The sequence below is a fragment of the Tupaia chinensis genome, unplaced genomic scaffold (genome assembly GCF_000334495.1).
Source record: "Tupaia chinensis unplaced genomic scaffold, TupChi_1.0 Scaffold000047_1, whole genome shotgun sequence".
Lineage (NCBI taxonomy): Eukaryota > Metazoa > Chordata > Mammalia > Scandentia > Tupaiidae > Tupaia > Tupaia belangeri.
Genome location: NW_006159505.1, coordinates 5569274 through 5594776, shown reverse-complemented (window position 1 = coordinate 5594776; position 25503 = coordinate 5569274). Strand labels below are relative to the sequence as shown.

The 25503-nt window shown below is 36.7% G+C and overlaps 1 protein-coding gene across 13 annotated transcripts in view; it reads right to left on the bottom strand.

Annotated features, from left to right (window-relative positions):
- Nucleotides 1-1643: 1643 nt before the first annotated feature.
- The window catches only part of EMSY (EMSY transcriptional repressor, BRCA2 interacting), a 119247-nt gene continuing 95387 nt past the window's right edge, over nucleotides 1644-25503 (bottom strand). For 4 of the 13 annotated variants that reach the window (XM_006141015.3, XM_027774243.1, XM_027774261.1 and 1 more), the window contains 6 exons: nucleotides 19685-19849; nucleotides 17838-17993; nucleotides 11384-11583; nucleotides 9032-9595; nucleotides 7543-8043; nucleotides 1644-3089 (listed from right to left, as the gene is read on the bottom strand). In XM_006141015.3, the coding sequence (XP_006141077.1) occupies nucleotides 2895-3089; nucleotides 7543-8043; nucleotides 9032-9595; nucleotides 11384-11583; nucleotides 17838-17993; nucleotides 19685-19849 (1781 nt within the window). In that variant the 3' untranslated portion in view covers nucleotides 1644-2894. Of the gene's footprint in view, nucleotides 3090-7542; nucleotides 8220-9031; nucleotides 9596-11383; nucleotides 11584-14518; nucleotides 14561-16776; nucleotides 16819-17837; nucleotides 17994-19684; nucleotides 19850-25503 lie in introns of those variants that run through there. The other 9 variants (XM_027774247.1, XM_027774254.1, XM_027774257.1 and 6 more) reach the window with 6 other exon arrangements.

The following is a 25503-nucleotide window of genomic DNA, read 5'->3' as shown; positions in this document are numbered from 1 at the left end:
CTATCCATGTGATGGGATGGTCATAAACAAGAATAAAGCACTGACACACGCTACAACAGAAATCAATCTTAAAAATAATGCTCCGTGAAAGCAGTCACAAAAGACCACACACCATATGGTTCTACTTACACACAATGTCCAGAACAGGTGAATCTAGAGACGTGGAAAGGAGCTTGGTGGTTGCCTAGAACTGAGGTTAGAAATGGTGGTAGTGCTGGGAAGAATTTCAGAGGTACAGGGCCTCTTTTTAGTTCGATGGAAATGTTCTAAAATTGATTGTGGTAATGGGTTGCCCAACTCTGAACATACTAAAATCTACTGAACTGTACATTTTAAATGGTTAATTATATGGTATATGAGTACCTTAATAAAGCTATTGTTTTTTAAGTTCTCTAATTTCACCATAGAGCACATGTGTAATACTAGGCACTTACTGAGGTTTACTTTAAATCAAATGGTTTTTTTCTCATCATTGCCTAACAGTTCTTAGAATTCTAATAACTGTATAGCATTTCATCATTGCCTAACCATTTAGAACTATAATAATTGTATAGCATTGCATCATAATTTTTCTATATCCTTCATGGAGATAATTTAACTTTGAATTTATGGATTTAAACTTGAAATATTAATAGATGTAATATTAAGATGCTCAGCAAAAGGATTCTGGAGATCCACTTATGACATCACCATCTATCCACTTAGCCAAGAGACGTAAGAAACACTGTTGTTTTGACCTCCCTTCACCCCTCAAATCCATCATCAGGAAGCTGTTTATAAACTATATATGGGCAGGATTTTTTCTGTTCATTCACTGTGGAACCCCTGGTGCTCAGAACAGTACACATAGAAGATGCTTAATTAACATTTGTTGAATAATTAAGTGCATGTTCTACTTGGAATTAGCACCTGAAAATATTTTTAATCTTTCAGCTGATAATCCGTCAGTATATATAGGATTTTTTAAAATGTAGACTATGGCAGGTTCATTTCCCACTCCAGCTGGTAAAATACATGAAGGCTAAATTCTCAAAGGGACACAGGTATGCTATACTGCTAGGACATGTAGAACGTTATACTTTATTCAAGTGTGCTCTTGTTATCTGACCCGTGAATATTTAAAAGATACTTTATTATAAAAACTTACATCTGTAAGTCATGGACTGACCACAAGAGGGCTGAACCTCGAATACATGGATAGGCTTAGGGGCCCAAGAACCCCTAAAACTATATCCAAAGTCTAACATGTATATTGGCATGTGCATCTTTTTGGTGAGAGAATTCAGTTTTCAAAGAAGTCTATGAGCCAAGAGAGGTTAAAAAATTACTTAACTAGAAACAGAGTCACAAAATTTTTAAACATGAATTTGTACAATAAAATAATATCCAACAGCTCCATCTATGGGTAAGTTATTACCACCTTGTAGAAATATCGACAACCACCAGAGATCAGTGCATCTTAGGAATGCCTATGTTTAAGTTTTCAGTGTCACTCTAGTGGGAATTTATTAACTACAGTTATCACAGCTTTTTTTCTCAGATGTAGATGCAAGTTAGGAAACTGTTGATGAATTCTACTTACAGTACTTCAGCACCAAAAAATTGGGCAGTTATGCTGATAAATGTATATACAGTTCAACATCTGTCAGTCTTAAAATGCTTATTTATAGTGAAATCTATATAAAACCATTAAAAACTTTTCTATTTACATTTTTTAAAAATGAAAAGTACAGTTTCCTTTGCCACAACACGTCAAAACTAACTCAATTTCCCATCCCTCATCCCTCGCTCTACCGGTGTCAGACAGCAACCACAAGACCAGAACATATTGCTTGGACAATCTGCATCCTAAGAAATGTAGGATGTGTAAAAACATTACATTTAGAACTGTAAATGAACCTTTTATACATTTCAAAGGAGCTTAAACAAAGTACGTGAAAATTATTTTCAAAGTCTCAGTTCAACATGAATGTGCAATTTCATTGTTAAGAAAGCATTGTATGATTTAATAATTTGTTTTCCTAACAAAACTGAACATTTCCTTTGGACCAGAAAATGTTTCTTTTCCTCTGCTTCACAATGAAACATTTTCTAGTAAGTTTACTTAAAAGGAGTGTGGGGGTAAGAAGATGGGAAGTGGAAAAGGTAGGCAATCCTGGTTTACAAGATATTTGTCAAAAGGATTATGGCCTGCTTTGAAATGTTTACACTTAAATAAATAGAAGGCAAGAGTGCTACATGGAGCACAAAGGAACACCACCACAATAAATTAGCATCCAACGATGAGAATGTACAAGCCACCCCAAAAGCACTTCCTCTGGTTAGGAATCTGATTTCCGCCATCCAACAGGGATTCTTTAATGCCAGCTCTTTTCTATATATGGATAAACTAATAACGAACTGAGCAAAAGTAAAATGTTAATTCAGTACTTCCGGGAATTTGCAAAAACATATAAGATTTTTTAAAAACCGTTCCTGCCACATCATTTTGAAATACAAACTATTCATATTCTCCTTTTTTCGATGGCATTTTGCTCAGCAGAATCCAGTTGAGGAACATTCACAGGGAAAGTCTCCTTCCACTTTAAGACTGAACTTTTCTATCGGCCATGGTTCAACCGAGAAAGAACAGCAAGTCTTCAGTCACTGTAGTCACTGTGGATGTGCATCTTTTTTTTCTTATTTTTTTTTTATAAAAAAAAAAGTACATTCCCCTTGGAGTTTTATCTTGTTTTAAAATGCTGCTCCTGCAGCAATATCTTGTTGAAACTGCTGTTTTAGGGTCCACAGCCTAAGTATGGGCAAAGTGCTCTTTTTAGACATCAAAATACAAGGGTTTCCCTGGACACTTGGTAACCAAGCAGGCTTTAAAGTGCACTCCTGTGTTCAAGATGCTAGGACCGTTCGGCAGCGCTCTGAGAGGGGCTGGGCTCAGTTCCGTCCTCTGTGCTACTGTCTATGTCCTGCTCCATTGCTGTATCATCATCATCCAGCTGCTGACTGGTAAAGTTGTTCAGCTCAAGAAGGCCACTGGGCTCCACTACCACATTGGAGCTGGAGTGACAAGGAATAGCATACTGGGGAATGGCCTGCAAGAGAATACATAGGAGAGAAATCTTTTTGGTAAGAAAAGGTAACAGAAGGATTTCCCCAAAACTAAGAAAGGAAAAACATAAAATTGGTATTTTCTGGACAGCTGCTACACACCAGGCACTGTGCTAGGTACTTTCACATATTATATTTTATCAAACTCCTGCTATAACGTTACAGGGAAATTATTACTCCCATTTCACAAATAAGAAAACTGAGAGGGTAAATGATTTAAACAAAGCCACGCAGTTTGTCAAGACTAATGTTAGGATTCAATCCAAGTCCTGTACAACTCCAAGAGATCTTTTCCATTCCTTTATGGCATCTCTTCTAACAAAAGGCTGGAATTTGTTGCTTAATTCAAGATACAGACTTTGAAGAATATGTGCATTTATTTTTAGGCAAATTTAGATGTAAATGTAGCCAAAATTTGTTCTCTATTATATTCAAAATGATTAATTTGCTGATTTAAGCGTCTGGTGATTCAAAGAGGAAATTATTTGAGTCACAAAATAGCAATATTTATTGAAAATGAGAATAATAAAATTATTCAAGTATGAGAGAGGCCAAAATTTGCCTTTTAAACAATAAAATGCCAGGAGATGAACACTTGCTGCAGATCTCTAAGCAGGTAAATGTTATAGGCACATTGCCTTGTTACATTCTTTTTCCTCATCTTTAATAGACATCTTTAGAACAGGTCTATATCATTTCATGTCATAGCCCTGTTAAAGCTCTACAGCTGGTTCCTATCATACTTGCTCTACAACCAAACTCCTTACCATGGCTCCAGCCTCATGACAAACTCACTTGTACCTCGGGACTTTTGCACTAGTTCTTCTCTTCCTGATTCTGTTCTCCTCCTCTCCCCCCATTTCTGCATGGCTGCCTCTATCCTCTACAATGTATTAAGTCCTCAGGAAAGTCATGATGTATTTTTCTACATTTTTCTATGCAAAAATAAGTCATGACTTTCCCGACAACCCAACAGCTCAAATGCTTAGAGACAACTGTTTAGAAAACCATTGTTTCCATGACCAACAAACCCCAAGTTGTTTGTTCCATGACCAACAAACCCCACCTCTATTAAAATCCTGTTCCATTGTCTTCACTGTATTTATCACATCTGTTAAATTGCTTCTCACCCTTAGAACACAAGCTACATGACAGCATAGACAGAGCACACTGTTCTCCTCCTCTCCCCCCATTTCTGCATGGCTGCCTCTATCCTCTACAATGTATTAAGTCCTCAGGAAAGTCATGATGTATTTTTCTACGTTTTTCTATGCAAAAATAAGTCATGACTTTCCCGACAACCCAACAGCTCAAATGCTTAGAGACAACTGTTTAGAAAACCATTGTTTCCATGACCAACAAACCCCAAGTTGTTTGTTCCATGACCAACAAACCCCACCTCTATTAAAATCCTGTTCCATTGTCTTCACTGTATTTATCACATCTGTTAAATTGCTTCTCACCCTTAGAACACAAGCTACATGACAGCATAGACAGAGCACAGACCTGAACTATCTTATTCATTGCTAGACATCAAAAGCTTGAACAGGACCTGTTCAAATGTTACTAGATACTCAATAATCATTTGATGAATGATACATTTTCAACATTAAAAATGCCAGAGCAAAGTTGAGTATCTGCACTTTGCAAATATACCTAACCAATATAACCTTTTACTGGGAGAAATTATAAATTTAATTTTAATACTACAAAGAAAATGCAAGATGCCTACATATTGAATCTGGGGTGGTGAAGTTTTATGTGTTTGTTTCTCCTCTCTTCTTCCATAGAACTAATCAATTTGGGAAAGAATAATATGGGTCAGGAAATCTGGATTTTAGTATAGCTCTGGAGCTGACTTGCAATGGGTCACTAAGTAAGTCACTCCACTTACTGTGCAAAATGAGATACTGAGAGAAGACAGATTCTTGTGGTTCTTAAAGCCTATAAATTCCACATACATATACTCCTTCAAGATAGAAAATATAGCCATCTAAGTTTACTTCCCTATCTCAGCCACCTAACAAACACGGTGCCTGAAACAGTGGTTAAATAAAACAGGTGGAATAAATGAACCAATGAATGAATGATTATCTGTATACAACAATGCTTTTCATTCAAAACATTTAATATTAAACATGTTGGGTTTTTTTGTTTTGTTTTGTTTTGTTTTGTTTTGTTTTTGTGGTCAGAGGGCACATATACTCACTGGAGAGCAACGAAGAAAGAGGGAGAAGGAAGTGAGGAAAGCAGCACACCCCCCCACCCCCCATGAAGAATGGTCACACCTCTATCTCTTCTCTATTTCTCCTCTTTTTGGGATTCTGGGCACACATGCAGATGAGCCCAGCATACTTGCTAAGTAGTTGGGTCTGGGACTTAAACAATGTAGTCTGCCATGTGGGATCTAGCCACCTTAATTTTATGGCCCCATGCTGAATTTTTATAAAGCATTCTTTAAAAAAATCAAAGCATTTCACAAACTTCCTTCACTTACCCCCATAATTATTTTATGAAATCAGAAAAATTGGTACTTCAGGGCCAATACTTGGCATAACTAATCAAGTTTAAAAACATTCTAACAATGCCTCAATGATGAGTATTATAACAGAGGCTATCTTTACTGAATACTGTTCTCTATCAGACATTTGATCAGGTACTTCATATACATTTCTCACTGAAGCCTTAAAACAACTTTGTGAGTTAAAGTGTTACTGTTTCCATTTCACAGTGCTGTTGTGAAATGAGTGTGGTGGAAATCAAACCTGGGGAATCTCTGACTAGCTGCCCTCCCCTTTGACAAAACACACCTAGCACAGTTCTGTAGAGACCTGCTTATCAGCTATCATCCTTGACACATGATGCAAATTACATTTTCATCTCTGCTCATAAAGCACAAAAAAAAAATAGCTATCCAACATGATACTCAAATTAGTGAACACATTCATCTAAATCCTTAGTAGCTACAATAAAAACAGTTTTTAGTCATCTAACAGTTTGTTAAGATAATCCATTATGAGGTGGGTATTGTGTTAGGTGCGTAATCTGTATAATTCTCACAACAATCCTACACAGTAGCCATTATTTATTCTTCCCATTTTACTGGTGAAAAACTAAAGCAGAGTGAGGTTAAGTAAATCTTGCCCAAAGTCACACAGTAAATAACAAAGCTAGGAAAATATTTCTTTTGTACAACACCCTACCTTTTCAGGAGAAATTTTTAAAAATCACAACAAATCTTTCTGTCAAGGATACATTTGTTTTCACAGAAGGAAACAAGTAATTTGAAAAATTCAATGACCAGTCTACTTGCACTTAAGCATTTCCCCATACTCAATTATATTTCATTGGCTTAACATTAGTCAATTTACATTCTCTCATAGCCTGGTGTCATGACAAAGGGAAAGTTTATTACAAGAACTTCTAACTCTCACAACATTGAATCTATGGTAAATCCTAGACTATCCACATTTCAATAAACCAAAATTCTTACTTAACTAAAATGTCCTGCTCTGAGACTTTCAATCTTATAGAAAGGATTCTTCAAAAAGTTTATGAAAAATCAAATGAAAGTAAAAGTTCATTTTGAAACAAAATTTTGAAACTGGCACATCATTTTTTCATAATACACACTTTCCATGAACTTTTTTTAAAGACTGCATTTATCAGTTGAGCAAAAAATTACAAATGTCAAGAAAATAACCTGATACCTTACAAGGAGAGAGGGAAATAAAATACCACTTCTAGGGTAGTATGGACTCAGTCATTCTTCAGTCTTGATATACTATGTATGATAACAGATGACTTTTAGAATGAAGGAACTTCTAGAATGAAGGAATACCTACTACTATCAGTAAATAATTCCATTACGTTAACTAGCCTGTACCTAGTAAAAGTCAGTAACCATAACAGGATTTTTTAAATAATGAAGACTGAAATAAAAAAGCCAAATTTTTTGTTGTTCCCAAATTACAATGGTTTACAAATTCCCGTAGAACAGGTTTTTTTCGACACTCCAACTAGAATGTCTAAAGAATCATAAATCTGGATCAAGAACAAGAACTGCTTTTCTAAGGAGACAGTCACTGAAGTACAACCAGTTGATATGAACCCAAGAAGCTACTGATCTTCTGGGATGACTTGCTGAGTTAACACACTGTTAAACACAGCTTTCATGTCAGAATATTGAGCTGGCACATATATTCCCTCTACAGTGTGCTGTGTGACAATATTAATCAATGTTCAATGAGTCTCTTCCAGAAAAAAATAAATACAAATTTTGTATTTGTAAAAGGCATTAAACCAGATTTATCAAACACCACCCTAAAGATAATCTTCATACCTTCTTGTCATCTTGCCTTAAAAATCTCATGTGACACCCCAAACACACCAAGCCCACAAATCCCAAGACTTCTCATTTTTCCTTCCAATTCTTACCTGGATGATTATTTCTGCTGGGCTCTCCTCAGCCTTCTTTTGGCCTACATTCTGAATACGCATGAACTGGCCTGACGTAGGTACTCCCGGTCCATCAATTTTTCTTGTCGTTAGGGGAGGGCCAATAGTGGATGGACTTGAACAGGACTCTCTACATTTCTGTTGCTGGGGAGTGGAATTCGCCATCCCTGCCATCACCATGTGGGTGGAGGGTAACGATCCTGTTTCACCAGTGAGCATACTAGTGGCAAGAGCCTTCTTTGGGGGATCCACTACCATATGCTCTACATTTGTATCAATCTGAGCTTCCATCAAAGACATTTTCAAAATGTCTGACACTGCTGTCTTCTCAGAGGCCTGAATGGGAGATATGCTTGTAACTGGTGATGTCAGCTTAGGCACAGAACTGCCACCAGTTATCTTTGTAACTGTGGGAGGCTGGCGCCCCTCAAAAGTTATCTTTGTAACAGAGGATCCTTGGGTTATAATTGGCTGCTCCACCTGAAAATAAATTGGGGTTGTGTGTGTTACAGCTACATCTCTTTGAGAAAACCTAATCAAACACCCTAGACAATATGGCAAAAGAAACATTTGTGCGGTATACTAGGAAGACATTCTGAAGCTTGGTGTTTTAATAAGAGGGCTGGATGGGAAGGTTCTGGTTACTTTTAAGGAACCTAGGGAAAAAGGAGGGGTTGAAAGAACATATGTTCAGTGAGCCAAGGTTTATAGCAATAAAGGAAAAAAAAATGTCACAGCAGCCTAGTTTTCCTTTGGGATTTACATCTCTTAAAAGTACATCTTCAACCTGGCTCAAATTATTTCACATAATCTTCAGCTTTATAAAATAAAAAGGAGTAGGGTTTTTTACTTTTTAATCTTTTGCTTCAAAATACATTTATACAAACATATTCTGTAAGTATGTATTTGTAATATACACACACACACACATATGTATCACTCCAGAGCCACTTATTTTTCCTAATATAATTTTTTTTTAATTACCCAGTTAAGGTAATGCCTCTGCAATCTAGAAGATGAATCTAGAAAAAAAAATTTATTAACTAGATGGTGATGATATAAATAAACTACGAAGGAAGCTATTCAGTGAAGTTCTTTAAAAGACAGCAGTTTACTTAGCATTGTTGCCACAGTAATTAAAGTTTACAGGCATAGAAATATTTTATACCTAAAAAAATAATTTAGGGATATTGTTTCTATGCACTGTTGGTCAATGCTGAAGTGATTTCATTAAAAACTGCCTGGAAAATCAAGTTCTGGGTGCTATGCTTTTTTTTCTTCCCATATTAATGCGTGCACTTCTTCCCTAAGGTCAACCTTCTGATGGGACAAAGTAATACCAGTGTAATGAGGCTTTTGAGTTTCCTCTTGCCAGGAGAAAGCACTGCTATCCTGACAGGGTTGTGATGTTCTCATTTTTTCCGTAAACAGAGAAGTTTAACTGTGCATGCTATCAATATTCCGTTACCTGGCTTGCCGGCTGTTTCTCAGATGAGGCTGGGAGCGACATTTGGCTCTGGGGGGTTTGGGGTTGCACGTAGATTTTTGGTTGGTTTGGAGCCTGCTGCAGTTTGGGGAGCTGCTGCGTGGTTTTCACCGCAAGCACCTGTACTACAGTCTGCGGGGGCTGTGCCATTAAGGTAGGAAGCTGCCTGTCTTTGGCCACCATGGGATGCTGTGTGTGCTGCACATCTGGCTTGGGCTGTGCTTGTTCTTGCTGGAGAGGGGTGAGTTTCTGATGCCTGATGGAAAGCTGGGGCATCTGCGGGAGTTTGTGCTGCAGCTGGTCTGCCTGCAGGTGGATGGTCTGCTTCTGTTTAGTTTGGAAGCACTGCAGAGTTTTCACTTGCAGCTGAGTCTGTTCCAGCTGGGGTTGGCTAAGTTTCTGCTGTTTAGCTGACTGTGCCTGAGTCAGAGCAGATCGGTAAAACAGACCTGTCTGAGGGTCTAAAGTGTCCATCTCTTCAACCTCGCCCTCCTCAGTTCCAAGTTCCTCGCTGTGTTTGGTGAAAGCAGTGTGACTGCTTAATGCCTAAGTAAAAAAGGTACAAAGTAAGTATGAAATAAGAAAAATACCTATATTGTTATATTTTCCTCAAACGAGAAAAGACTTGGTTATGAGATTCATTCAAAAATTTTCACAAGAGCCTAAAAAGACCAAGAACCTCAAGGGATCTTTTGAATGAAATTCTTGTAATTTCAATTCTTGGATGTTAAAGTACTCACTATTATAAGAAAAGTCCCAGAAGGCCCAGGACTTACAGATTGGAGAAGTAAAGTGACCCTACAAGCACAGCCCAACACAAAAAAGAGAAAGGCTCCCTGGCTCCAGAAATAGCTCTCTACCTATCACTAGAGGCATCAACCTGTCTAAAGCAAGGACAAGTTGTAACCAAGAAGTGAGGCATCCAGAGAACAGCCATGGCTCCCAGAAGTCCACTGTGGCTGTGAGCATGTCTAGTGCTGTCCAGAGGCCAGGGATGCTGTTCTGGGCCCTATGGAGGGCCTCCTTGTATCAGGCTTCACTGAGGGCTGTGTGAACCATCTCTTGACTAGCCCTTCTTGTCCCTCTGCTCAAAGGCCAGTCCCACAGGCAACAGCTCCTAGAGGCCTGGCTCCTGAAGGAAGGGTAGTGGGTAGGGGACAAGAACCTTCTTGTCAGCTGAGACCATCTGGGTCAATCAAAACAGAATTGGAAGGAGGTGTCTTCTTAAGTGGCAGCCTGTCTGACTTCTCTAGGTGTCTTGAGAAAGGTCAGTGTCAGGACCTGCCAGGAGGGCCAGACTCCAGATCTGCTGCCCAGGAAAACGTTGGGGCAGCTGGATTCCCTCAGTGACAAAACAAGATCCACTCTAAACTTGAAAACTATGAGACTGACCTGGAACCCTCCCCTATATCACAATGACTTTCTGCATACAGGTTTTCAGTTCAACAAATTCTTCGTTGCCTTTCATGTAGTTTGCCTACAATTAGGTTCAACTGCTACCATCTAGTCAATAAGTAATGGTGATTTATGTGACTACTACCACTAAGCCATGCATAAATCTGATATCCTTGATATATCTGTTCAACAGAGGCAGTTCACTTTGGGTTTAAATCTCATCTCTGGCACCTGCGGCAAGTCACTTAATTTCTTTGAGCATGAGTTCCCTCACTTATAAAAGAGGGGTATTATACACCCACCTTGTAGGATCACAGTAAGTGAAGCAAGTTAAGGCACTTAAAGCTCGAAGCACTGTAACTAACAAAGAATCAACTTATCAAGACAGTTTTCTTTTCCCCACAGCCCTTAATATCAGATTTTAAGGGTTTCTATTTCACACTACTTACTGATGAGTCTCTTCTTCCTCTTTAATTGGTCATATATGGTTAAAGAAGTCAAATATTATTTTCCTACTTATTCATAATGTTCCCACGAGGATTAATTATAAAAGACGAAACCAAACAAAACAAACTCAGCACCAAACAGCTAAATAAGCCAAATCCCATTTTCATTTAAAAATCTTATTATCAATGATAAATTCTTCCACAGCAGTATTAAAATACATAGAATCAGTGCCAATCTGATGTCATAAGATCCATTTAGACAGCCACAACCTTTTGATTCAGCTAAGAGAAATGTATAGAAGATTCAAGAATACGTTTTCTTATTATTTTCTGGTATTAAGACCCTCAATTCAGTTCCTCTACTCATACCTCCCAGATAAAAGAATCAAACACTCTACAATTCAGTAATTTCTCCCTTTAAAAGATGAAACTGAACCTTGTTGCATGAAAAAGGTGGTTACAGAACATGAGAAGGAAAAAGAAAAGATACAACCTGCTGCATAATGTGGGTGATTGCTCCAGGGGAAGACGCAGGGATGGACTTCACGACCACTGAAGTCTGTGTTGCGGTCTGCGACTGAGCCACATGCTGAAGTAGGGTCCGCTGGGGCTGGGAGGGCTGTTGGGGCTGGGAGCGATGGCTGACTGAAAATAGAGGAGGTGATGATATTTCTCCAGAAATTCCAACAGCATCTGTAACCAGCAGTGATTTTAAACAAATGTCTGTGAGCTTGCATCACAGAGAGAAAATGTGGTACTGTGAACTAAGAGGCAGAAGACCAGAGTCTACCCATCTATGAGCTGTGTGACTCTAAGAAAGTCTCTAGTCTTCTCTGAGATTCTGTTTCCTCATCTGTAAAATGGGAATAACAGAGCTATTATAAGGATGAGATGAGAAATGTATAATTTTGTACAACTGTGTAAAAGCACAGTGAAAATTATTATCATAAAGGAGGAACAAACCTCTTTAAGTTACATCCTCCTGTGAGTTGTACTTTCTCCAATGACTTCTAACTCATTAAGACAACAAAGCAATAACCAGTTTCTGTAATCTCAGACTAAAATATTCAAGCAGAGAAAGGCAATACAAATTCTTTAGTCTCTTGTTCCAAGTTCCAAATGCAATACAAACATTGCAAGCATTTACTCCCTTATATGTAGTGAAATTATCTCATACCCTCAGTTCCTAAAACCAAAGAGGTCAGGATGACCCTGCAGACCAAGAGTTATACTTGGATTCTATCCTGCTCTGCTGCCAAGTAGCCATGAACATTTAAAGAGGTTACTTGCCATCTGTTAACATCTAAAACATGGAGGTATTTCTTCTGATTTTTGAAATGGGATAATTAAAAACTTGCTGTTTCTACTTAGAACAGAACCAAATGAAGTAATACACTGAAAAAATGTCCTTAAATTGTAAAGCACTAAACGGTATTGAGACTAACAAAAGAATATAAAAATTGGTTTTGTCATTTCAAATTCTGCTCATCTGACACAAATGAGTAAAAGTGCAACCATCCTTCTATTCTCTTGACGCAAAGGTCCCATGGACTAACTGCAATTATTCCTCTACATAAGTACCAACCTATCAACTTGACAAGCCTCACTTCAACTTTTTAAACAGCATAAACATTCGCCACTTCCAAATCTATAGAGTTTTAAAAATGCTTATGGTTACTGGGAAACCAACCCTTTTTGGATCAGGAATAGGTAGAGTAAAATAAATCTGTAAATTAGCTAAGAATTTTGAGATTATCAAAAATCTCTCAATAATCGATGATTCTAATGTTTATATACCTTGATCTACAATTTCAAGTAGCACTGGTTCCATGCTTAGAAAAGTCATCATGGGGTGTCCAAGAGTTAGATGATCACTACAGAAATCAATGTAAAAATGCCATTTATGTATAGTAAGGACAAAACTTTAAAACTACCCCACAAAATATAAATAAACTTTACCTATTTGTGTGTGTGGGTGTATGTGTGTCTGTGTGTGTGAGAGAGAGAGAGAGAAAGAGAGAGGGAGTGAGTTAAGATAGTGTTTTACTTTGCCATGATCCTTCTTCCTCAGCTCCCAGGTACTTGGAACCATAAGTATGTATACCACACCTGGCATCTCAGAGTGGGCTGGGAATCAAACTTAGGCCTCTCCAGTGGCCTCACCAAGTAGCAGCATCCTGAGAATTAAGGATTTCTACATTTTTCTCTTTATAGTTAAAAATAAAAGTCTAAATTCTATAACTTCTTTCTTTCTTGACTCCATTTTGCAGCTAGACTTTCATTTTTCATGACACATTCTATCCATATTCATAAATGCAATTTCTACTAATGCTGTATGTATGTCTACACATGATATACAATTATAGGCAGCATTACCAGTATTCTCTTATAAATGTACTATGTATGACCGGCAGGTGGCATAGTGGTTGAGGTGCTAGACTCCCACATGGCTGACCACAGTTCAAGTCCCAGATTTGGAGGCTCAATTTCTCACACTCTTCCTCTTTCTCTGTCTTTCTCTGGCCAAATTAAAGAATAATAAATAAATAAAATTAAATAAATACTTCTTTTAAAAACACTAATTCTTAAAAGTACTAGTAGTATTTTACTGTATTTCACAGTACACTTTATATGTATATCTTATATGAAATAATAAAATCTTCAATATGTGCTCAGTGGAACTAAAAAAAGGCAGTCAGTTTACATTAAGTCAAGTATTGAAAATATTTATAAAATAAGAAGAAAAATGATAGTAATACTAAAATTAAGCAAACAAATCAGCAAGTTTCTTTTTAATGGACGCATCATCAGCAACGAACGACTTTTGAGAATTAAATAATAAATTGATGATGATATCAGCAAATGATATGGAACATATTAATCTTCCTAATTATTACACTAAGCTCTTTTTTGTTGTTAAGAAACAAAATGGATTGGGGCCAGCAGGTAGCGTGGTGGCTGTTAAGGATGCTGGACTCCCACATGGCCGACTGCAGTTCGAGTCCCAGACCTGGAGTCTTGCTGTCTCACTTTCTCTCTTTCGCTTGCTTGCTCTGTCCTCTCTGATCAATTTATAAATAAATAAATAAATAAATAAATAAATAACATTAAATAAAATAATTCTTTTTAAAAAAATGGATTTAAGAAGATTAGCTAAAACTACATAAAAATAATCCTCCTTTGGTATACTATCAATGTCTTTACAGTCAAGTCTCCAGAGTTCAGGAAAGTTAAAGAAAACAAATACTACAGAATGATACAATGGACCAGGGCCAGGCAGCTGGCTTTAAGTCAAAGAAAATGCTCAGTATGGCTGTAGATATGAGAGGTGGAGACTGTGGAAGCAGATCAGTGTGAATGTTTGGAAAATTGCTGAAGTTACCTTAACTGGGCCATGGAAATACTATGAGTCATGTATTTCTTTAACTTCCATTTTTTTTCCAATTAAATTGTTTGTTTCTGAAAAATAATTTCACTGTTTTGCAAAAGGAAAATCTTTCTCCCTTTCACTAAGTAGAGCTTACCTTTCCTCTGCCAGATCAGAGTAGAGCGCATCCACTTAAGTGGTTCCCCCCAAATAATCATATTTTACCTTCAGCGATACTACAAATGGATGCACACCACTTACCTAGAAGGGGAAAAGCAACCTCTGTCCCCTCATCAGTGCGTTCTGAAAAGGATAAGTAAGGGAAGAAATCATAGGTCTTTTCATCTATTTACCATTTGATAACTGAGTCTACCCCCAGAGGTTAATACGAAGTTCCCCAACCTACTGGCCTCCTCTGCTTTAATTAGCTTTCTACTAAATATCTCTAAAAATAAATTCTAGATGGCTTTCAGTAATCTTAACCAGATATTTCTCTTTTGGTAAATTTAATCCATTAGTCTTAATAACATCTCCTAAAATTATGCCAAAGAATTTTTTTCCTCTATGGTATTTATATCCTTCTAATATTTGTAACTTTATATTCTCCTTTAATCACTGCTTAAGGAAACTTAAGATAGGAGTAATCTATATACTGCCTCATAAATCATCTCTCCTAAACCCTTAATTATTCACATTATTACTCTCTAAACTATTTTAAATCTTGAGGTAATGAAGTGTCCAAAACAGAAAGCAGTTATTTCACGTGTGTTCTCACCAGAATATGAGATACAAGAATCTATTATCCTTCCTGCTTTTCTTCTTTTATATGCCATCCAAAAATCTTAGTAGTGTTTAGCTTATAGACCAAATTTAAACAAATACCTAATCTGCTTTCTATAAGAACTCTCAAGTATTTACAGAGATGTAAGAAGTTCCACATTTTTTTCTTTATAGTAACAAAGAGAAAAGAATTTTATACCCTCTTTCTGGACTCATCTCCCCCTACGTTAAAATATCCAAATGCACAAGAACACTTGTTTTTAGATTGAAACTATTTGTCCTTCCCTATAATAGTTTCCCTGTATTCACAGACATTATTTATGGATGATGCCATCTTACATTACTTGCGAACTCTGTAGCATCCTATTGATTTTTTTTCCTAGTCACGGAAGACAGAGTAAATCCCAAGAATAATGTGGGTTTGCAATAAAAACAGGAAAAGAGCTAGAAATAGAAAGAATATATTCTCCCCAATGACCATCCCATGAAATCCAGAAAGGCAACTCTCCTACCTTAATACTATGTTTCAATAGAACACCTACCAGTAGTGATGTATTCAGCAACTAGTTCTGACTCTACCAAGATTTGCAATCAACCATTCTCACGTTCTTTCTCTTTCTCTGTCTTTCTCTGGCCAAATTAAAGAATAATAAATAAATAAAATTAAATAAATACTTCTTTTAAAAACACTAATTCTTAAAAGTACTAGTAGTATTTTACTGTATTTCACAGTACACTTTATATGTATATCTTATATGAAATAATAAAATCTTCAATATGTGCTCAGTGGAACTAAAAAAAGGCAGTCAGTTTACATTAAGTCAAGTATTGAAAATATTTATAAAATAAGAAGAAAAATGATAGTAATACTAAAATTAAGCAAACAAATCAGCAAGTTTCTTTTTAATGGACGCATCATCAGCAACGAACGACTTTTGAGAATTAAATAATAAATTTCTGATGATATCAGCAAATGATATGGAACATATTAATCTTCCTAATTATTACACTAAGTTTTTTTTTGTTGTTAAGAAACAAAATGGATTGGGGCCAGCAGGTAGCGTGGTGGCTGTTAAGGATGCTGGACTCCCACATGGCCGACTGCAGTTCGAGTCCCAGACCTGGAGTCTTGCTGTCTCACTTTCTCTCTTTCGCTTGCTTGCTCTGTCCTCTCTGATCAATTTATAAATAAATAAATAAATAAATAAATAAATAACATTAAATAAAATAATTCTTTTTAAAAAAATGGATTTAAGAAGATTAGCTAAAACTACATAAAAATAATCCTCCTTTGGTATACTATCAATGTCTTTACAGTCAAGTCTCCAGAGTTCAGGAAAGTTAAAGAAAACAAATACTACAGAATGATACAATGGACCAGGGCCAGGCAGCTGGCTTTAAGTCAAAGAAAATGCTCAGTATGGCTGTAGATATGAGAGGTGGAGACTGTGGAAGCAGATCAGTGTGAATGTTTGGAAAATTGCTGAAGTTACCTTAACTGGGCCATGGAAATACTATGAGTCATGTATTTCTTTAACTTCCATTTTTTTTCCAATTAAATTGTTTGTTTCTGAAAAATAATTTCACTGTTTTGCAAAAGGAAAATCTTTCTCCCTTTCACTAAGTAGAGCTTACCTTTCCTCTGCCAGATCAGAGTAGAGCGCATCCATTTAAGTGGTTCCCCCCAAATAATCATATTTTACCTTCAGCGATACTACAAATGGATGCACACCACTTACCTAGAAGGGGAAAAGCAACCTCTGTCCCCTCATCAGTGCGTTCTGAAAAGGATAAGTAAGGGAAGAAATCATAGGTCTTTTCATCTATTTACCATTTGATAACTGAGTCTACCCCCAGAGGTTAATACGAAGTTCCCCAACCTACTGGCCTCCTCTGCTTTAATTAGCTTTCTACTAAATATCTCTAAAAATAAATTCTAGATGGCTTTCAGTAATCTTAACCAGATATTTCTCTTTTGGTAAATTTAATCCATTAGTCTTAATAACATCTCCTAAAATTATGCCAAAGAATTTTTTTCCTCTATGGTATTTATATCCTTCTAATATTTGTAACTTTATATTCTCCTTTAATCACTGCTTAAGGAAACTTAAGATAGGAGTAATCTATATACTGCCTCATAAATCATCTCTCCTAAACCCTTAATTATTCACATTATTACTCTCTAAACTATTTTAAATCTTGAGGTAATGAAGTGTCCAAAACAGAAAGCAGTTATTTCACGTGTGTTCTCACCAGAATATGAGATACAAGAATCTATTATCCTTCCTGCTTTTCTTCTTTTATATGCCATCCAAAAATCTTAGTAGTGTTTAGCTTATAGACCAAATTTAAACAAATACCTAATCTGCTTTCTATAAGAACTCTCAAGTATTTACAGAGATGTAAGAAGTTCCACATTTTTTTCTTTATAGTAACAAAGAGAAAAGAATTTTATACCCTCTTTCTGGACTCATCTCCCCCTACGTTAAAATATCCAAATGCACAAGAACACTTGTTTTTAGATTGAAACTATTTGTCCTTCCCTATAATAGTTTCCCTGTATTCACAGACATTATTTATGGATGATGCCATCTTACATTACTTGCGAACTCTGTAGCATCCTATTGATTTTTTTTCCTAGTCACGGAAGACAGAGTAAATCCCAAGAATAATGTGGGTTTGCAATAAAAACAGGAAAAGAGCTAGAAATAGAAAGAATATATTCTCCCCAATGACCATCCCATGAAATCCAGAAAGGCAACTCTCCTACCTTAATACTATGTTTCAATAGAACACCTACCAGTAGTGATGTATTCAGCAACTAGTTCTGACTCTACCACAGCAATTGAAGGACTCTCAGGAGAATGTCTCTTTTCCTGGGTCATCTGAATAGGCACTGCCATTTGACTCAAGTCAATAGTGGGTTGTCTTGGTTTAGATTCCAATTTTTCCTTTACTGCATAAAAAAGTCAGGGAAAAAGTTAATTTTTATTATAAATGAGTACTAAAACCAGAGTTGTCCACGGAAATAATGAACCAAACCTCCAGGGTGCCACACTGGCAGTGACTGAGGAGACAGTAAGTTGAAAAGAAAAAAAACCAGACTGCTTCGTATGGCTGGGTAGTGCATAATTTGCATAACCATACTCAGCAGCCTCCAAGAACTCATGCACCCATACTACAATTCCCCCTATCATCTCCAGGCCATGTTTCCTTTATGTATACTCCCCACAGGGTACTACTTCCTTTCCTCTTCAAGGTAATCCCTTGAGTTTACCAGCCTAAAAACAAAGCATAAATAAGCAGTACACAGCATGATTTGCTCTAGGGTGCATCTGCCCAGAATAGCACAGAATGACCAGTTTAATTTGATCTAATAAAAATTCAAGAGTATCTCCAAAGAAATGTTACAATGTCTTCAAAGAAAAAAATTTCATTGTTAGAAAAAAAATGGCCTCTGTTTCTGTAAAAAATGTCTAATAGAAAAAGTCTGGAATCAATAATGGTTTTTGTGAACAGACTCACTATTCTCTTATCACTTTTTCTAGAAAATCTATTCATTCAACTTTTCTCCCTTTTCTCCCTTTCTGAGACATTAATGGAAATGGCAAAGTATATCAAAAAACGAGAAACTGATAAACGCCTGAGGCCAAAAATAACATCAACAGAAGTATTAACCAAAGACTTACAATAAATGCTAGTATTCTTTGGGTAGTTTACAGTGTAAATTTTAATAAACAGTAGGCAGTAACTAAGTCCACTGAACAATCGTTCTCATCAAGTACACATAATATGACAAAATCAAAACAATCATTTAGACAAAGAAAGCAAAACAAAACAAAATGAATACAAAAGTCATCCCACAAGTAGAGAAGACACTGAACTAGGAAAAGATGAGGAGTCTTACTCTGCCACTGATCAATTGAGTAAATCTCTCTAGGTCTGTTATTTACTTATCCATGAGTGAAGGTATTTGATAAGATCACTACTAAGGTCCCTTAAGTACTGACAGTCTTTGACTTATTTCAATAGAAAAGTCAGTATTATTCAGGTGTGTCCTACAGTTTATAAAAGATATTTAGTAACTACAAATATAGTGAAAGGAACTTGTTATACGAGCATGGCTTCCCATAGATGCTCATGTGGCTAACCTATACAAAGAAATAAATCTGAAAATAAAATTGAAATAAATTAAAATGTTAGCAAGGGCCATTAATGGTGTGTTATGACTACAATACTGCTCTACCAATACCAGGGAAGATGGCAAAGGCCCGTCAATCTGACTCTTGCTATTCTTGAATAAAACCAGCAACTATACTGCATCTATCCTTATGCTTAGAAATGACAGACCTACTCCATTCTAATGGCAAGAGTCAACAGAACTGTCTGTTTTAAGTAGAATATAGACAGGACAGAATTCTGCCATGTTTTTCTCCTATCTACTGATGGTATTCCATCTGTGCTTTAGTATTCCTGTGTACATCTTAATGAACTAACAAGTAAACAGACTATACCAATGATTATAGACAAGTCCAGAGGGGGGAAGTGTGCTCAAATAATAGCAAAAAATATAACAGTGGTAGTATTTTAGCACAACCCGTCTCTAGAGAAAACATGCTTCATTCAGTTGAGCATGTGAATTCATACCTGTTGTCTGTTGGAGTTCTAACAGAGCTTTGATTGTTGAAGTAGCTGATTGTGATTCACTGGATACATCCTGATAAATTATGGTGGGGCTAGTCTCCATTGCAATCTCATGTTCTGACCAATCCTGACGCCGGGAAGCAATTACATGAACTACAGGCTGGGAATCTGTTTTATATTAGTTAAAAAAAAACAAACCCTATAAACAAAAGTTTCTCTTTAAAAAAAAAAAACAATTTGCTTTTTTGTTTTATCTTTGTATTTACTGTAAACTTCATGCTTTATCTCCCCAAGAAGACTGTGAGCCTCCAGAGGGCATAATGTCTATCACTCTGAATTTACTTGTTCATTCATTCATTTATTCCATAAACTGGACACCAATGTGTCAAAATCTGTATTTGGAATTGAGGATATGAAGATGCTCACAGGCTAATCAGAGTACGCTCAAGAAGCACACAGTCTAGTTGGGGAGACAGACAGGTAAAAAGACAAATTACAATTCAATGTGATAACTACTATATAAATAAGTATGCATTTATGTAGGTGGGTGCATGTTTGTGTACAGTAAGAACAAAGTGCTATAGGAATCTTATTTTCCCCAATGCATCTGAAGATGTGTTCTGTATACAGACTGGATATTCAGTCAATATTTACTGGATAGTTCAATTACTAAAGGAAATCCTGATCACTGACAATAAAAGACAGATGATCTAGAAGTAGCATAATATAACAGGATGTGTAACTTCTGAAGTTCAAAGCCTTGGGTTACAGTCCCAGTTCTACCAATTATTAGCAAGCTGACTCTTTGGATCTTAGTTTACTATTTCCAAAATGGGAACAATAAAATTACCATAAAATGGAATACCATAAAATGATACACGAAAATGAGCTTTGTAAATTATGAAAGCCAACAGAAATGCTATTATTGTTGTTACTGTGGTCCAGAAGTTCTCAATTGTAAGACTTTCTGTTAGTTTCAAAATAAATTACAGCTCTAATTCAAGGTTTATCACAGTAATAGTATATAGCTACACTTGTAAATACTAAATGAGCATCAAATAAAGCAAAAAAAAAAAAAATTAACTAAAATTTCCATCTATAGGGACAAGCAGTTGGTGTCATGGCTATGTCGCTGGATTCCCATGTAGTCTACCATGGTTCGAGTCCTGGACCCAGTGGCTTAAACTCACACCAGGCGCATGTGTATGTGTGCTCAAGATCCCAAGAGGAAAATGGAGGAGAAGGGATTGCAGCGTGGCCATTCCCCCTGGGGGTGATTTCTCACTTTCTGTCTGTCTGTCTCTGTCTTTCTGGTGAGCACACGTGCCCTATAGCGAAAACCTCCCCCAAAAAAGAAAAAAAATTCCATCTATAAAATAAACCAGACTGGACTAGATTGTGACTAACTTTCTAAACTCCTTTGTCCAAGGCACCACACAGGAAATTGTGGAGGATATAAGGGTATGATCCCTACTCCCAAATTTGGATTGCGATAGGGGAAATATAAAGACATATGGCCATGTACATTGGGATAAATATCAAACAAGTAGGGCAAGACAAATATGGGGGTAGCGTGGGGCAGTCCTTCAGAAAATTTGTGGAAAATGTACATTATGAGAAAAACCATGCAAGAATATTAAAACATTTGTGCACCAAATGAATTTGTATTTTCATTCCAATTTTCCACAAACTTTTTTAAGCACTCTCAACTATAGAAAGTAAAAGACTGCTTAAGAGACTGTGCACACAGAAAGGGCAGTTGACCATCATAAAGTATCAGTGTAGCAACTTTTGCAGCTGTGACACTAAATTAAGTGTATGAACCTAGGCGAAAATCATTCCTTGAATGATTCTCTGCCTGAATTTTTGCATATGCTACATAAACCAACTGCCTAGCAATTCCGATGCTGAGTCAAAGAATAAAGGAGTAGGATACCAGAGGCCTGATCTCACCAGTACCAGATTCTGCTTATAAAATGAGCATCATCACTGAGACTTGTTTTCCTCTCTGAAGGATCATGGCTTGCTGTCCCTCAGAAGTCTCTCCCACGGGTCACTTAGCAAATAATTATTGGACACTTACTACATGTTAGGTATCAGAGGCACACACTTCAGAATTATATCCAATGGCAGACTCAGGCATCTCTATGGAAGACCATCTACTATGTCTTTACTACAAAAGTCTACAATGCACTTTCACGGAATGTTAAGATCTCTCAGAAGAGATAAGAGATCTTAAAAGTTTAGTTAATGTTATTATCAATCCTATATGAAAAATCTCCCAATATCTCTGCAAGTCTTGGACTTTCTATACCAGACAACTCACTATTAGGCAGTGTCATCCATCTTTTGCACAGCCACAACAATCAGGAAGTTTTCTTATATTGAGTACAAAAAGTTCTTCCTGTCTTAGACTTCTATCCAATGGTTCTGAAGTCCATCCATGTATCCACAAAGACCCAGTTCTCTTCCCTCTTCCACATAATAGTTTTCACAATACCTGTCCTTCCCACTCCACCCCAACCCCATCTTCTATTCTCCAGGATAAATACTGTGTCTCCACCAACCATTCCTTATACACTGTAATTCCCAGATGCCTTACTTTCCCAAACCATCTCTTCTAAACTAAATTGAAGATGTCTATCCCCATTCTATGATGTAACATGTACCTTTCCTCTGAAGCACTGTTATAAATCTCGAGACCTGCATACTATTTAATTGCCTAGAGAGCATTTCCCAAAATGTTCCAGAGAATGTTTGTTCCTCAAGATGTTCTATAAAAGTTAAGAAACATTTTACATTATATATTCCACTCTTCATCTTTCACAATATCTAATTATAAACACATTAGTGGTTCTAAGAAGTTCTGCAATGCAGTGAGTTTGTTTTACTTAACCTGGATTTATTTATTTATTATTTATATACTTCTTTTTCCCTATGCTCATCTTGACCTTTTAAGATCATGAAGCTTCAAGAAAAATCCTATTAGAAAATAAGCTGTGACCTACTCAAAGCAATGTCTTTACAAATGCATTTCCGTGTTTGCCTCATGCCTTGCCTCCTTTTATTTTATTTTTCAAGTTTTGCCATAGGGTGTGTGTACTTACCAGAGAGAGAAAGCAAGAGAGAATATGAGAAATCACTCCAGGGGGACTGGGGCGAGATTCTGGGCATGCATACACATACTGGCATGATTTTTGAGCCACCAGGTCCAGAACTTGAACTGCTGTCAGCCATGTGGGAGTCCAGTGCCTTAACCGCTACGCCATATACTGGCCTTGTTTTGTTTCATTTTAAATCTCTACCCTTGGTTGTATCTCCTTGTTCTCTTCCATTTTACTAAATATTTAATGCACTTTAAAGTCTTTAAGAAATAAGGTAGAATGTAAAGAAAGGAACCTTCAATACTTTTATATTTAGATCTAGAAACCCAAAAAAGTCTAGCCCATCCTCAAGGGGAAAAAAGACCCATTTAGGAAGGTAGCACAGGAACTATGGAAGCATGTGGTCCAATCTTTCATTAAGTGATCTAGGCAATTATTGCCTTAATCCACTAGGCTTAGCCACCTAACTATTAATATCTAAGCAACAGTCTAGGTGTTTACCACTAAAAAGGCTCACCTACAAGATTAGGCAGAATCCCAGAAAGGAAACATTTTGGAGTCATGAAACAAAAATGACTTTATAGGGGGCCAGCAGGTGACGCAGTAGTTAAAGATGCTGTACTCCCATCTGGCTGACCTTGGTTCAAGTTTGAGACGTGGCAACTTGCTTTCTCACTCTCTCTGGTGAGTACTCGTGCCCTATAGCAAGTTTAAAAATATTAATAATAATAATGAATAAAATTAAATAAATAATTATTTTTTAAAAAACGAGTTATGGGGCCAGTAGATGCTATAGTGTTTACATCACTGGACTCCCACATGGCTGAGTACAGCTCAAGCTCCAGACCCAGTGGCTTGAAACTCACACTGTATGTGTGTCTGTGTGTGCTCAAGATCCCAGGAGAACAGAGGAGAGGGATTGTGGTATGGTCATCCCCCTGGGAGGTGATTTCTTACATTCCCTCACTGTCTTACTGTCTCTCTCTCTTTCTCTCTTTCCCCCTGGTGAGTACACACACCCTAAAGGCAAAAACTTCTACCAAAGAAAAACAAAACAAAACAAAAAACACTGAACCCTCTGCCACATATATGATTACTGTTCTGCCAATTGTTCATTTAGAGAACTTTTAGTGAGTACTACTACTTAATGCTAGCTAACCTCTTTGTTAAATACCGTATATATAAAAAGGAATATGATCCTTGCCCTTGAGAAGCTAGTAGGTAAGTGAAGAAGAAAACAACAACAACAACAACAACAATAATAATAAAGATCTAAATTAAAATGTGCTATGTTGAAATAGCTGGTAGTGCACAAAGTAATTTTGAAGCCTAATGTATACGGAATAACGAACCTTCCCAGGAGATCAAGAAGAGTCTGACAACAGGGTGATGACCAAGGCCATTATTGTAACCTGTGAGAAGACCGTTATCTACTGTACTCCCACCTGGCTGACATCAGTTATACATGGAGCCAAAACTTGGGGCTGGACAATGGTAGAGGAAATTTAGAAAAGATAAGTGGAATAGAGGTATTTCTTTGACATAACTCATTTTTCCAGGCCTTGTGCTAGTGAAGTCACTAAAAAAAGGATCTGAAATCAAGAAAAAGCTGATTCTTCGTTAAAACATAACATTTTAGAAAATCATCCTTGGATGCTAAGACTAGTGGATAAGTGTTTGATGAGGAATATGATAGTTGTATAAGTGCTTCTCCACAAATTACTATTAAATCATAAAGTGAAATATGTTAATTTCATAGTGGAGACAAGTGGCAAATATCTTCTTATCAAAGTGATTAATATTAATATCGCCAGTACCGGGACAAACTGACATCCTATGTCTTTTAATAAGATAAAACAAAGGATACAACATCACATATGTGAAATTCCTGGTAAATCTGATCATGAAGACATACCAGACAAAACCAAATTGAAGAATATTCTACAAGGTAACTAACCTATACTCTTTAAAAAGGTGAAGGTCAAGAAATGCAAATAAAGGTTGTAGAACTATTCCAGGAAAATAAAAAGCAATTGTTAATAAGGCTAACTACAATGTATGATACTGAATTAGACTGTGGAAGGGAGAAAAAAACATTACAAAGATTATTAGACACTGATGATACTTGAATATGGATTAGACAATGGGTTAGTAACAATATTAAATTTCTTTCTTTCTTTCTCTCTCTCTCTCTCTCTCTCTTTTTTTATATTACCAGAGGATGTGTGTGTTAACCAGAAGAAAGAGTTTCAGAAAGCCACTTGCCCCCCACCCCAATCCTTTTTCTTCCATGTCTATAATTTGTCAAGATTTTGGGCATGCACACATACATACCTGGTGTGTTTTTCCAGTCACAAGGTCCAGGATTTAAATTGCATTTGGCCATGCAGGCTCCAGCTCCCTATGTATAAGACCTAACCGCTCACTGTGCTATATGGCCACTTAATTAAATTTTTTTATTTTGATAATTTTATTACAAAAAATTATTTAAAAAAAAAACAGTAAGAAAAAAGACCTATGAATAAGGGGTAAAGGAACATGGTAGCTACAACTTATTCTCATATGGTTAAGAAGTTTACAAATTACACACACTCACACACACACATCAGAAGGGGGTTCAGAGGGACCGGCAATTAGCATAATGGCTATGTCGCTGGACTCCCATGTGGTCGACTACGGTTCAAGTCCCAGACCCGGTGGCTTAAACTCACGCCGGAC